At 32.3% G+C, this 15,520-nt stretch overlaps 1 protein-coding gene across 2 annotated transcripts; it reads right to left on the bottom strand.

The window, feature by feature from the left end:
- Window positions 1-234: 234 nt before the first annotated feature.
- On the bottom strand, window positions 235-2,009 carry LOC139867292 (uncharacterized). 2 transcript variants are annotated; one of them, XM_071855643.1, is made up of 3 exons: window positions 1,920-2,009; window positions 984-1,123; window positions 235-878 (listed from the first exon to the last, which is right to left on the bottom strand). In XM_071855643.1, the coding sequence occupies exons 2-3, from the start codon at window positions 1,104-1,106 to the stop codon at window positions 465-467; spliced, it is 537 nt and encodes a 178-aa protein (XP_071711744.1). In that variant the 5' UTR covers window positions 1,107-1,123; window positions 1,920-2,009; the 3' UTR covers window positions 235-464. The 2 variants fall into 2 exon arrangements, with proteins under 2 accessions (XP_071711744.1, XP_071711745.1); XM_071855644.1 differs by lacking the exon at window positions 1,920-2,009 and adding an exon at window positions 1,855-1,875.
- Window positions 2,010-15,520: the final 13,511 nt, after the last annotated feature.

Raw genomic sequence — 15,520 nt, 5'->3', positions numbered from 1 at the left:
CAATCTTGTCACAACATAATAATGATTCATGATACATCTTATAACAAGATGAGAGAATATGAAAAATAGCAATTAAGAAAACCTCAGTGTCATGAATCAAGTAACATCATCCCTGAACTTACTGAGCAACTAACGTAAGTTCTTTATGTAAAACTCCCAAAGACAAAATCGACCAAAAACATCAAAACAGAACAAAAAACTGAATGGCGTCTAATTAACTAATTACTATATCAATTTCTCAAAAAACTATATATATTCAATAAAGTAAACTAAGAGCTCCAATGACCTCAATAAAGTAAGATCATCCCTGAACTTATTGAGTTGATGAAAGTAATTCATTTATAAGAAATTCCCAAACAAAATAACTCAGAATACTACAAAACACAGCATATAGTAATTTTTGCAGCCATTTCAAACCACCTAGAGAACACATTAGTCAATAAAAACCAAGGGACAACAAACATCTACCTAGCAGAAGATCGCATGTTAGTCCAAGGAAACTTGGATGTTGGAGTGGTACTGGAAGATCCAAAACTTCCGCGGCGGTCTGTCACTGTGCGCCGCTCCCTGCCACCGTAACCTGTCGGCTTCTTAACCCCGCTTCCATCAAGCCAATGTGTCTTAGTTGTTTCATCACCTTCAACAATAGTGGACTTAGACTGCTTGCTCATGTTCTTCTTTTCCTCTTCAATCACACGAATGGGGTACAAATCTGGGGATATTGAAAGTGGGTTCCTTAAAGTAACATATGCCTTTTTGTAATCAGGTTTTGTAATCAAAAGTCCGCCTCTCTTCTTCCTCTTTCCGTCCATATTAAGGGTTCTAACCTCATCGACTTCGAATCCATATAGCGACTCCAAAACTCTCTTGATTTCAATCTAAAACCAGAATTAGAAGGAAACGGAGACATAAATTGATGGTAACGTACAACACGGTATTAAATACGCGAAAAAAATACTACTTATGTGTTAGAAGAGGAGTACCTTAGATGCAGAGGGGATAGTTTTGAGAGCAATTTCAGTGATGTTGGAGAAAGAAGTAGGCATAAGAAGCTTGATAGGAATATTAGCAAAGTTAACAACTCTTCTTCCCAATCGACTCCCCATGTTTTAAGTTGGACGCCCTAAATCCAATATATGAAGAAAAAGAAAATCAGTTGATCATATAGTAAGAGAGATAACTACTTTATCTTCAACAGAGAATCTACATACGAAATTAACAGTGAGGTCGGACAGATCTGATAATGGGATTGGTAATCTAATGGGCAGGTCATATGGGTGATAGCAACGGGTCAAATAGGTTGGGTTGTGTTGACCTGCTAACTCTCTTATTGTCCAGAATTAATCAAATGTAGATGTGAACTATACTACAGTAAAAAGTTATACAATCATATCAAGTAAACATTCAATTATACATACAAATATTTGCCTAACGTGTGCAAAGCTCTACAATGAAGCAACTAAGTAGAAGTTATCATGAAGCATGTTAGAATTATGTAGTCAATAACGGGTCAAGGCAAAACTGCATTTATGGGCCAATGATGGGATTATTCATTTTTGCAGGTGGTTCTGTTTTAACAGTTGCAGCTCACATATGAAAATGGGATTCAATTAATGAATGCAACGTTGATGGGAAATAATAATAATAATAATAATAATATATTTACACTCAATTTACCAAAAAGCAATCCAATAAGAACCAATGCAACCCTCGTATAACCTATAAATATCGGTCAATTTAAACCGAAACTGCGACATTAGAGAAGCAAACGAACGAAACCCTAAACATGATATTGAAGAAATCATAAGAGACGAATATGAGATACAACTAATTATTAAAAGATTATGGCGATACCTAATTAAAGCGAATACAAGTTGCAAACAAATGGAACCCTACTTAAAGATAAAAAGGAAGCTGACCTGAAACAATAACACTGATATTCGTAGACCTGCAATAACCTGATTTTGAGACAATTGAAGCAAATGATTCAGTCAATCGAATTACTTTCGTGGTTTCTGTTTTAGTAATTGGGCCTATTGGGCCAGTAGTAATAATAATATAATAATAATAATATAATAATAATAATAATAATAATAATAATAATAATAATAATAATAATAATAATAATAATAATAATAATAATAATAATAATAATAATAATAGTAATAACTAGTCCGGTCCGGCCCGCGCGATGCGGCGGGGGCTTTCGGCCAGCGTATTCATATTTAGTGCAATTTTATTTACAGAATGAAAAACGGCACATGTGTTACGCGTCGTTAAAATTTAACTCGCGGCAAGCAGGAAGATACGGGCTGTCGTTGTGTGCGTTTTTAAAAAGTGTTCAGTTCGGACGTGCTTAGTATCGTTTCGTTGGTAATATTATTTCGAGTTTGACGGTTGTTGATACGTATTTTCGACTGAGAAGTAGAAAATACATACCAGTGCAAGATAAGATGTACTACATGAGGAGTAGTTTGCCGATTGACGTTTACCCTCGGGACGAATCCCTGCAGACGCGGATCATGGTCTAAAACCATGGCGTGGCTTAAGTCAATCTTAGAATAGGGCTTACGTATGTTTTGCCTGTATACTTGGAGCTGGGCGGATGAAGTCATGCCTTGGAGCTGGGCGGATGAAGTCATGCCTTGGAGCTGGGCGGAAGAAGTCATGCCTTGGAGCTGGGCGGAGGAAGTCATGCCTTGGAGCTGGGCGAAAGAAGTCATGCCTTGGAGCTGGGCGGATGAAGTCATGCCTTGGAGCTGGGCGGAGGACAGATGAAGTCTAGAGAGAGAAAGCGTGTATGAGAGAGAAAATCTAGAGAAAGAGTAGTATGCTGCCCAGAAATTGGGACCCGAAGTCATGGAGAGTGGAGAGTGGAGACTGGAGACTGGAGAGTGGAGAGTAGAGGGAAAGTGTGTGAGAGAGAAAGTGAAATGGCTGCTCCTCTTTTCTTGTGTCAAATGAGGTGGGGAGCTCTTCTATTTATAGGCAAAGTTTGGGCTAGTGGTAAGCTTCTTGGGCTTAATTAATGGGAAAGCCCAATAACTTGCATGTCTTCACTAATTTGGGCATAACTTTCTCATACGAACTCCGATTGAGGTGATTCAAAAGCCAAAACTTCCGTAACTCAGAGCTCCACATCTTTCATTTTATGCGTGTAGACCATAAGGTACACCATTAAGTCCCCCAGTTTGATGACTTTAGTTTTGCCAAAAAATGAAGTCATTAAACTATAAAAAAGAAATCAAGTGCCTCCCTGCCTTAGGAACATATAGTTGCTGTTATCTGCTACTGAAATGATATGTTTTCTAATGATTCTCCAAATAACTCGATTTTGATTATGGAGCCTGTTTTAGAATGTTTGAAAATCTCGCCATGTATATATTTGTCATGTTATAATTGCTTGACTTCATGCGAAGATTATGTGATTAAACTTTTGCTTTTTACGGACGTAGCATATGTGATGCTCACGCAATTTGTATAAGGGCTTAAGCATAGAAAGCTGCCTTCAGGGCTTACGCATAACGGAGAGCGGCCTGATTGATGTCTTAGATTGCTTGTGTTAGTCGGAAAACTCTGAACGGGTATATATTAACATTTCCAGGATGCTTTTGTTCATTGTGTATTTTACACTTACGCATTGTGCGGCTTAAAAAGTAGTACTTTGAATTATTGACAAAGCTTTATTTGCTCGACTTTAAGTCGAAAGAACTAGTTCTTGTAATATTGTTTATCGTCGACATTCCGTAGGTTCTAAACTACGATCACTTTGCCGGCTATGTGACGGTGGTTAAACCGTTGCCTTTTCAATCTTTTGTTTACGATTGAACTTCTGCCAGCGAGACTAGATATCTCTTATGAGGGCAGGGATGACACACAGCTATGTGACACCTGGGCTAAAAAATCCTTGGCCGGATAAAAATATGAATATTTTGCCGTAAGAATAATTGTTTTATTTCTTACTCTTAAATAAATTTTTACGTTTACGACCGTATCTCATGTTCTAGATAGTTGATCGGGCTATCTGAACATACAGTACTACGCATAAAATTTCTTTAAATTTATTGCCTTTCAAAGTCTTCTCGGTTCTTCTCCGGTTGGCATTGAGAGCATATATAATCCATTATCATTTGCCTTTATTGTTCGATATGATCTTTCCCATCATGGTCTTAATCTTAAATCTTTAGCAAATATCTTGCATATGATGCGATGGGCTTACGCAAATGCAGCAATATGGGCTTATGCAAGAAGCGGCCATGAATATATAAAGATGAGCCATGGATCAACGAATGTGACCATGAACTTATAATGTGTCTTCTCTCAAATGATATTGATAATAAAAATATCCTTTTGATAAATATCGCTTGAAGTTTTGAGATTGTACCTTGTACTTGAGATGATGAGTCATGTTGCATATGGTTGATAAATATATAAACAGATATTAAGCTTGTTGTTATTCCTTATGCATCCTTCTAGCGTGCTCCATTATTTTTGTGTACGATTCGCATGCCTTGAAGTTGTTGTAATAAAAATTCCTTGATATGTATAAATGCTTCTTATTTTCACATGCTCTTCTTGAAATATGTCGATATGATATTTTAACGCTAGACGGTGAGAATGCTTCTTTTTCTCTATACTATCTGGAGTATGTCTTCAATATATATGTTATATCTTCCACTTGAATTGTTGTACGGTTACTTGACACAATGTTATTTGAAAATGTACTTTGAGGATAAAATGTCACTCTTCTGATTTGTTTGAAAAGCTGCCCCACTGAGTTTGTTTTTTTTATATTTGATAATAGGCTTGCCTAAAACTTGTAGGCATACTCTACTGTGTACGCATGCCATATCTTGAAAATTGTGAACAACACTTTTATCTTCACACATGTTTACTTTTACTGATGTAGTTTTTTGGATAAATCATGTTGCTTTCAACAGGGATAATCGCTTTTCCTTCTTTTAGTTCTAACACGCTTTTATGAATGGTGGACGGATTCTATTGACAGCTGGTGGTGAACGGTAAACGGTGAACGATGACTTAGTGAATCTAGATTTATATCCTGGTAGCACAACGGAGCAAGAAGAAAATGGTATCAGAAATGGCTATGGGAAATTTATCAAGTATGTATCGATGAGGTCATTGTAACTTCTGTTTGACGGACTCCAATGATAATATTAATGGTCATATGTAGTTTCCTTCCGCCTTCGTAATTTGTTAAATGGAGCTCTCGAAATGAAACTTTAACTGAAGTTCAATGTTGAATAATTTCCAGGATGGTGAATGTAATATAATAACATAATTTTGAACAAGTTATCGATCGTCCGAGGTGCGAAATGAGTTTTTCATAATAATCACTTGCATAGTTGTAGTTTGTAAATCTGGCAGCAAGTTCTTGTCGGCATGAGAGTGATCGAAATTCTTAGATTTCAGATGTTTTTAACTCAAAGCCCTCATTGGTGCTAAAAAGGGTTTGAACTAAACTGAATCACTGAACACATTTCATGTTGTCGTTGATTAATTGAAGGCGGGTACCGTCATTATACATTTCTTGTTTAAACGGAGTGCGAAGTTGAAAGGACCCGTTCATATACATTATAAACGATTCACAATAGTTGTTTACGTCGCGAGGTATTTGACCTCTATATGATACATTTTACAAACATTGCATTCGTTTTTAAAAGATAATCTTTCTTTACATTGAAAATTGACAGGCATGCATACCATTTCATAATATCCACTATCCAACTATAAATTAATTTAATAATAATCCTTGATGAACTCAATGACTCGAATGCAACGTCCTTCGAAATATGCTATGAAAGACTCCAAGTAATATCTTTAAAATGAGCAAATGCACAACGTTCTTCACAGCGGAAGATTTCTTTAACACCTGAGAATAAACATGCTTTAAAGTGTCAACCAAAAGGTTGGTGAGTTCATTAGTTTATCATAATCATTTATTTCCATCATTTTAATAGACCACAAGAATTTCATTTCCAGTTCTCATAAATATACGTCCCATGCATAGAGACAAAAATAATCATTCATATGGTGAACACCTGGTAACCGACATTAACTAGATACATATAAGAATATCCCCTATCATTCCGGGATCCTCCTTCGGACATGATATAAATTTTGAAGTACTAAAGCATCCGGTACTTTGGATGGGGTTTGTTAGGCCCAATAGATCTATCTTTAGGATTCGCGTCAATTAGGGTGTATGTTCCCTAATTCTTAGATTACCAGACTTTAATAAAAAAGGGCATATTCGATTTTGATAATTCAACCATAGAATGTAGTTTCAATTACCTGTGTCTATTTCGTCAAACATTTATAAAAGCGCATGTATTCTCAGTCCCAAAAATATAAAGGGTAAAAAGGCAAATGAAACTCACCATACTGTATTTCGTAGTAAAAATACATATAACGTCATTGAACAAGTGCAAGGTTGGCCTCGGATTCACGAACCTAAATTAATTATATATATTTATGTGTTGGTCAATATTTGTCTAACAAATTAGGTCAAGTCATAGTATACCACAATCCTAATGCTCGAGACTAATATGCAAAAGTGAACAGAAGTAAATTTGACTCAAAATAATTTCCAAAAATCTATACATGATTAATATATAGTTTAAATATCGTCGTTTTATCTTTTTAAATATTTTTAAAAGATTTATTAGAGTAAATAATATAATTTATTTATTAATAAATAAAATTTTATATTAAATTTATATAATAAAATATACTTTTATATATATTAAGTAATAAAATTTATAGGGTTCATTTAATATCATAAAGATAATATGATAGGTATTATTAAAGTAAGTTATTACACGTAGTAAAATATGTTTGTATCACATATTTATTTGATAAAATAATATCTATAATGATAGTAAGTAAAAGTTGTATTATTTTGTAATAATAATTATTATTATAAAAATATCAATATTTATAATTACTAAGATGACATTATGATAAAACGATAATTCTAATTATGATAACTTTAATATTTACGATAATTTTTAATATTATCTTTAAAATAATAATTCTATTTAAAATAATAATAATAATAATGATATTTTATAGTAACAATGACATTTCTATTAAAATGATAATTTTTGTTAAAATGATAGTTTTAATACTAACGATACTTTTAATAATAATAGTAATGATAAGAACGATAATTTTATCTAAATCAATATCTTATAATATTTTAATTTCATCATGATACTCTTACCCATTATTTCCTAATCGTTTTGTTTAATAGCTTTTAATCGTCTTTTATATCGTGTTCATAATAATGATAATAATAGGAATCAAAATAATTAGATGTTACAAATATTTGTTTTAATTAAACTAATATTAATAATGATAGTTACTATAACATTATTAACGATAATACTAATAATTATCTTAATGATAATATAGTAATAATAATAATAATAACAATAACAATAATCATTTTTAAATAATGATATATATATTAATAATGATAATAATAATAATAATACCAATAATAATAATAATAATAATAATAATAATAATAATAATAATAATAATAATAATTGGATAATAATAATAATAATACTAATTATAATTTTAACGATAATAAAGATAGTAATAATAAAAAAAACAATTTTTAATGATAAATCCCTTTTATTGATAATGATAATAATAATAAGATAAAACTAGAACAACGATAAAAATGACGATAATAATAATAATCATTTTTAATAAAAATATCAAAAATTTAATCGATTATAACTTCTAATCCGTTCATCGAAACCATTCGATATCTAAAGGAAAAGTTCTTAATTTTTCGCTAGCTTTCCAAGGACATGCATATCTTATACCTTATCTTAACCGCAAGTGTAACTAATTCAAGATTTAACCTAACCTGTCTAAGGGCAATATCAAAAGTACAAGCATGCATAATCCTAAATACTCGAGCACTAGTCAGGGATACACTATTAGTATGTAAAAGTTAAATTATGAGTACTCAAGTATCAATATTGAGATTCAATATTGCAGGAAAGGTAGGTAGACGCAACGGAAATGATAAACACTATATTGACCTCACGAGCATACCCATGAACCATACTCAATCACCTCCATAGCTATAACCCATAATTTCCTTAATCCTATCCCACTCGAAAAACAATTTCGAAATCACTCGGACAGCACTCCGTCGTAATATTTTATGTATACTAATAACATCTTGAAATAATACGGAGTAAATATATATATGTAAATCGATTGAGAGAGTTTAGAGAAAAATATTTTCAAGTTTCTATGAAATAATGAAACCTATTGAATTCTATTTATAATAGATTTTTAAATTATTAAAGTGAATTATTAAAGTATGAATTATTAAAGTATGAATTATTAAAGTGAATTATTAAAGTATGAATTATTAAAGTGAATTATTAAAGTATGAATTATTAAAGTGAATTATTAAAGTAAATTATTAAAGTTAAAGTAAAGTAAAAATAAAATAAAGGTAAAGTTTAAGTATAGTAAAAGTATAAAACTATGTATGTATAATAAGCGTATAAATATATATAATATTAATTTAAATCGTTATATATATTTAATAAAATAAAATATAAATATCGTTATCTTTATCATACTAGTTAAGTAATGAGTTGTCAAAAGTGGTTCTAGATATTTATAAAAGTTATATACATTTTAATAATAAAGTTCTTTTTAAACTGAAAACATTTTTGTACGTTTGAAACTAAATAGATCAATCGAGTCTTAATGAGATTCAATATTCCACTAACCTTTGTCTAGTTCTCAATGATTGACAATTTGTTCTTATTTATAAATCACTTTACCATTTTCCGAATATTGTTAAAATGGAAAGATTTCTCAAATCAACGTGGGCCTTTCAACAGAGACTTGTAATCATAATTCAATATATCTGATAATTCAATCATTTGATCTTATCTTCTAATTCCATTGATAAACATTTTGAAACAGATACAATCATATAAAGTATTTAATCTAATATTTTGTTTACGTTTCAAGTTATAATATATATACACATATACATATATAATCATATTCGTTTAATGGTTCGTGAATCGTTGGAACTTGGTCGAGGTTGGATGAATGTATGAACATAGTTTAAAATTTTTGAAATTTAACTTAACAAATATTGCTTATCGTGTCGGAAACATATAAAGATTAAAGTTTAAATTTGGTTGGAAATTTCCGGGTTGTCACAGTACCTACCCGTTAAAGAAATTTCATCCCGAAATTTGAGTGGAAAGGTCGTGAATGATAATAAGTATGTTTTCATGATGCATACGGGCTGAAAATTAGAGTTTTATCATCAGCGAATAATTTGGATAAACAATCCATTTATATGAAGAGTACGAATGAATCTAACATAGAAGAGTGAAATGAGTAAGTGTAGATTCATCTTATCATTTGACGTAGATATGATTGATTTCCAGATTTCAAGGGATTTGAAGAAAATCTTCTTAATAAGATTTGACTCTCCGGTAATCAAGGGAATTAGGATCCGCTTTAAATGCGATCGTCCATTTTAATTGTTTTGTCGGAGATTTTCTTATAAATTCACCTCCTTCGTTTCCTTACAACTCACACCTTCTGTTGATGCATTTTATGCAAGTCCCTAGACATCTACCCACGTCCATTGCAGGTACAACAGTTTACAGGCCACCATGATTGCTCGTTATTATCCTATATGTGTTTGTATGTGGTTACAGGAACTGCAGGAACGAGATTTAGATGTTTGACTATGTTAGACTTAGTCAGACGTACGAGTGAAGCCTCACTAGTACGGCTGACAGGCTCATACGCACGGTTGATGCTGAGTCACAATTACAACCTAAATGAGAAGACACAAGTGAGTGATCACCCGTACGGCTGATGAAGCCAACTCATACGTATGATGAATGAATCGTATGGGTGAGTCAACAGCAGGGGTATATAAAGTCTTATGTTCTTCATTTTAGGTTAAGCCTCTAATTTGATACACACACTCAGATCTAGTGAGCTCCTCCGATTCTCTCTCAGTCCAAATCACCCAGGTAGTGAATAATAGCTCTAGGTGTTGATCTAATCACACTTGATTTAGTTATGGTTTGACTAAATTAATCAAAAGAAAAAACTTAACCTATTCACTAGAGGGTTTGATTCACTTATTTCGCCATTGTGTGAGTTAAATCTGTTGATTTCTAAGTTCCTAGTCATGTTTCATCACCTTCTATTCTTTCCCCCTCAACTCATATTTTAAAGTATTCATCAATATGTTCCATCCAGTTCTGATTCTCGATATACTTCTAACTTTCATATCGGTCATTCTTCTTTTTCATCTACCGCCGGAAGAATCTATTTACTTCTACTATACTCTTGGGTTTATAGTATTTCTAGTTCTCCCGTGTCTTTATATTGCTATATGCATCGATATATATGGTTTATAATTTCTGGTTTATCGTTGGGCTTTATATGTTCCCTTATATTTCAAAGTCTCTGCTTCTGTCTTCTATAATCATTATCATTCACAGTTAATGCTCTCTTTTATTTACTGCAATTTATACCCCAATTTCTATTTCGGAGTTTTGTTCTTTCGTTTCTTCTTCTTGCGATTAAGCACCGCTTGTAATGGTCCAGAATTCACAGATATGAATTTCGGAATGAACATTGTTAATATTCTAGGAAGGAAATTGTGATGGCACGATCTTGACTTGTCAAATTACTAGAATACCTTGGAAAAGGCCGAATCATCAAGAAATATTTTCTTGATATTTTAGAGGTTAAATAGAATACAAGATTCGTATAACATGGCACATGATGATGTTATGATCTGTGAATCATCACGTTCCATTTAGAAACTCAGCATGACTTACTGTAATATAATCACGTTGATCAAGTGTCATTATATTATACTAATTCATGCTTCAGTTCCCAACACTACTTCAAAATATTCCTATTTTAAACTTGAATGTTTTAAAATTTAGAAACTAAAATAGTTTCTTTTATGATGTAATACAAATAGCGCGAAGAGGTAAATAAGAAAAATTAAGAAAATATCTTCAGAAATATGGAGGATATTTATAATGAAAGATATGATGATATTTTAGAATTTCTAATATCAGAGGATGATGAAGAATATTGTCCGCAGGGGTTTAGAGTCAGGAGCAAGGTATTCGTTAATGACTTCAGCAGGTACTGAATCATTTGGATCCTTTGAAGTCAGGTTCAGTCTTTGTAATTTGTCCACAGCCTCCTTCCTACTTTGCTCAATCCGTTTTCCAGTTCCAAAACTTCTCTTTTTCTGCGCTTTGCCAGCACACTTCATCATTATCATCCAGCTTTTACCATTTAAAGTCGTTTATAGTTTTTGCTGCCTCATCAGCATTTTTTCCATTTTCGGAGAACCAATTCGTAGTTCGGAGTGTTTTTCAAAAACTTCACATTCAAATTAAGTTCGGAAGATAGACGTTATATATACACATATAACTGTTGGCATAGACATGCTGCGAGATTTCAACATACTGATTGCTAATTCCCAATGATTCGTATGGCAATTCTCATTACAAGATGCGAATGAGTAAATGATGGGGTTTCAATAAATAATTATAATGACTTTTTGGAGAGGCTAAAGTCAAAGGGTAATGAAGTTGTTGGTACATCTGCTAATAATGTGGTGGAATATAAAAGGTTCCCTGGTAACGATGGTGTATATCTCAAGGTTATAATAAGGTTAGTCTGACTGAAAAGTCGAAGTTGACTTGCTGGAGCTGTGACAAAACTGGCTACTTTGAATAGGAGTCGCAAAGTTATTTTTGCTAATAAATGCCAAAGAATCTGACGCGGATACGTTGTTTAAACTTTTACTTTGGTTTCAAGAGTTTTTCAGGTACATAACTGTGGGTAACATGTGGTTGGATCATCATCTCGATTGCTCATCATTCGAAGTGTCTTCAAAAATTTTCGAAGGGTTTGAACACAGATTATAACCGTTAACATACATTTGATGTTCTAACACAGTTTTGAAGTCAAAATATAGCTTGTGAAAGATGTAAGGATCTAAGAGTGATGATTTTGGTCATATCTCGAGTTGAATTTTGAGATTTCAAAATCAGAATATGTAATTAAATTTCGAATGAGTATGGTTGTTTTGATTTCTATAAAAGAATGTATATTGTTGTGAAAGTAGGGAGTATAATGGATGATTTGCTGAATCAGATTCGAAGAATGTAACATATTATTTGTGAATTTATATATCTCTCGGGTATTACCTACCCGTTAATTTTTTTTTTCACAATTAATGTTTTGTACAAAAGAATTTTATTACAGTCTTTATGAAAATATATATATGTATATTTTCTTCAGATGTAACATAGATTTAATGAGTTAATATTAAATTAAACTCATTTGATTTACGGTTGAAACTAGAATTGAATAATCCCTAAAGGCTTTAAAAAGTACATAACTTTTACGCAGTATTTCTTTAATGACATGAAAATTATGAATCAATACTTCGTTATTTGTTGATGTATGATGTTCGATTCGTGGAATTCTTGTGAATTTCACAAAGTACGAATGATGTTATCTGAAAAGTTTCGGGTACATCGATGATGAAAGTGTAAAATCAAATATATACTTGATTTATTATGAATTGGAATTTGTTGAATTGCGACAGAGATTGTAGTTAATGCTGGTTAAGTTGTGGCCGAAGGACGTACATTATTGCATATTTGTAATATGAATTAACCGAGTAGTTAAGATTCACACACAATAGCTTAGCACGAAAAGATTTATTTCAATATATATATATATATATATATATATATATATATATATATATATATATATATATATATATATATATAATATACATATAATTTCTTCAGAGGGAATGAGTTAATTCTTCATAACTCGTTGATACAATATACACGTTATTGATTCGTAATGATGTCCACAGTGATTCTTGAACTGACGGAGTTTGTGATGTTATCGGTGTTGTTGATTCGGATGTTGACTGTACTGACGATGCTGGTAACGCTGACGGTACTGTTGATGCTGTTGGTAAAGCAAGTTTAGCTTGTTAATCACACACCATTTTTGTCAGGGTTTCTACTCTTCCTTCTATCATTTTGGTTCGCTTAACTGATTTATGGTTAGGGCAAGATTAGATAATCTCTAAGACTTTAGAGATTACATAATCGCCGCGGAATGTTTCTCCAATGAAGTTATGAATTAATACTTCGTTAGTTATTGTTGTTGGTACTCCTTGGTATCTATTGTGCGTATGACGTTGATGCTCGTGGGACAGATTGTGAAGTTGAGGTTTACGACGCGGTTGTGGTTGGAGGTGGTAATGGTACTGTTGGCGTTGATGATGGTGGTACTGGTTATGATGCTGATGCTGCTGCTGGTGTTTGTAATCTCTGCACCATATTCTCCAAAGCCACTACCCGAGCGCGAAGTTCGTTGACTTCTTCTATTACACCGGGGTGATTGTCGGTTCGGACGAGCGGATAAATAAAATCTAAAATTTGATGTAATATATAATCATGACGAGATACTCTGGAAATGAGCGAGAACATGGTGTTTCCGACAGGTTCACCGGTAAGTGCTTCAGGTTCTTCGTCAAGAGGGCAATGTGGTGGATGGAAGGGATCACCTTCTTCTTGTCTCCAATGATTGAGGAGGTTACGAACCCATCCCCAATTCATCCAGAATAGGTGATGACTGATTGGTTGATCTATTCCGGTCACATTGCTTTCGGAGCTTGAATGGGATTCCATTTCGGAATCTGAGTGACTTGAACTGATGACGAATTCCATTTCGTACGATTGGATAAAGGATTTTTTTTTTCGATATGAAATGATTTTGGCTAACGGATGGTATTCTAATTACATAGAATATATATACATATATATATACATATATATATATATACATATATATATATACATATATATATACATATATATATATATATATATATATATATATATATATATATATATATATACATATATATATAGATCAAAAGATTTCGTAGATTACGGAGGACTTTGCGGGATATGTCAGGCAAAGTTTAAAGTAACAGATACGATAAGATATGATTTAGCAGATATGCTAAGATATGAATTTTTGCCTATACACTATTCATGCAATCAATGCAGCAAGACGTGTCTTAGACTAAAAATGATAAGCAGGTAATTTCCTGAGGATGATAAGTAGTTAATTTTCGACACAAAATGATAAGCAAAACTTTTGACATGCAGACACGGTCGAAGTCCAGACTCACTAATGCATCATATCGACTTATCAGTTAGACACACTAATGCAGACCTGGTTCGCTAAGACCACCGCTCTGATACCAACTGAAAGGACCCGTTCATATACATTATAAACGATTCACAATAGTTGTTTACATTGCGAGGTATTTGACCTCTATATGATACATTTTACAAACATTGCATTCGTTTTTAAAAGATAATCTTTCTTTACATCGAAAATTGACAGGCATGCATACCATTTCATAATATCCACTATCCAACTATAAATTGATTTAATAATAATCTTTGATGAACTCAATGACTCGAATGCAGCGTTCTTCGAAATATGCTATGAAAGATTCCAAGTAATATCTTTAAAATGAGCAAATGCACAACGGAAGATTTCTTTAACACCTGAGAATAAACATGCTTTAAAGTGTCAACCAAAAGGTTGGTGAGTTCATTAGTTTATCATAATCATTTATTTCCATCATTTTAATAGACCACAAGAATTTCATTTCCAGTTCTCATAAATATACGTCCCATGCATAGAGACAAAAATAATCATTCATATGGTGAACACCTGGTAACCAACATTAACTTGATACATATAAGAATATCCCCTATCATTCCGGGATCCTCCTTCGGACATGATATAAATTTCGAAGTACTAAAGCATCCGGTACTTTGGATGGGGTTTGTTAGGCCCAATAGATCTATCTTTAGGATTCGCGTCAATTAGGGTGTCTATTCCCTAATTCTTAGATTACCAGACTTTAATAAAAAAGGGCATATTTGATTTTGATAATTCAACCATAGAATGTAGTTTCAATTACTTGTGTCTATTTCGTCACATGTATTCTCAGTCCAGAAAATATAAAGGGTAAAAAGGCAAATGAAACTCACCATACTGTATTTCGTAGTAAAAATACATATAACGTCATTGAACAAGTGCAAGGTTGGCCTCGGATTCACGAACCTAAATTAATTATATATATTTATGTGTTGGTCAATATTTGTCTAACAAATTAGGTCAAGTCATAGTATACCACAATCCTAATGCTCGAGACTAATATGCAAAAGTGAACAGATGTAAATTTGACTCAAAATAATTTTCAAAAATCTATACATGATTAATATATAGTTTAAATATCGTCGTTTTATCTTTTTAAATATTTTTAAAAGATTTATTAGAGTAAATAATATAATTTATTTATTAATAAATAAAATTTTATATTAAATTT

This window comes from Rutidosis leptorrhynchoides, chromosome 9, assembly GCF_046630445.1.
Source record: "Rutidosis leptorrhynchoides isolate AG116_Rl617_1_P2 chromosome 9, CSIRO_AGI_Rlap_v1, whole genome shotgun sequence".
In the NCBI taxonomy this organism is placed as follows: Eukaryota; Viridiplantae; Streptophyta; class Magnoliopsida; order Asterales; family Asteraceae; genus Rutidosis; species Rutidosis leptorrhynchoides.
Note: the sequence above shows the minus strand (reverse complement) of the source record. Positions and strands in the feature narration are given on the sequence as shown.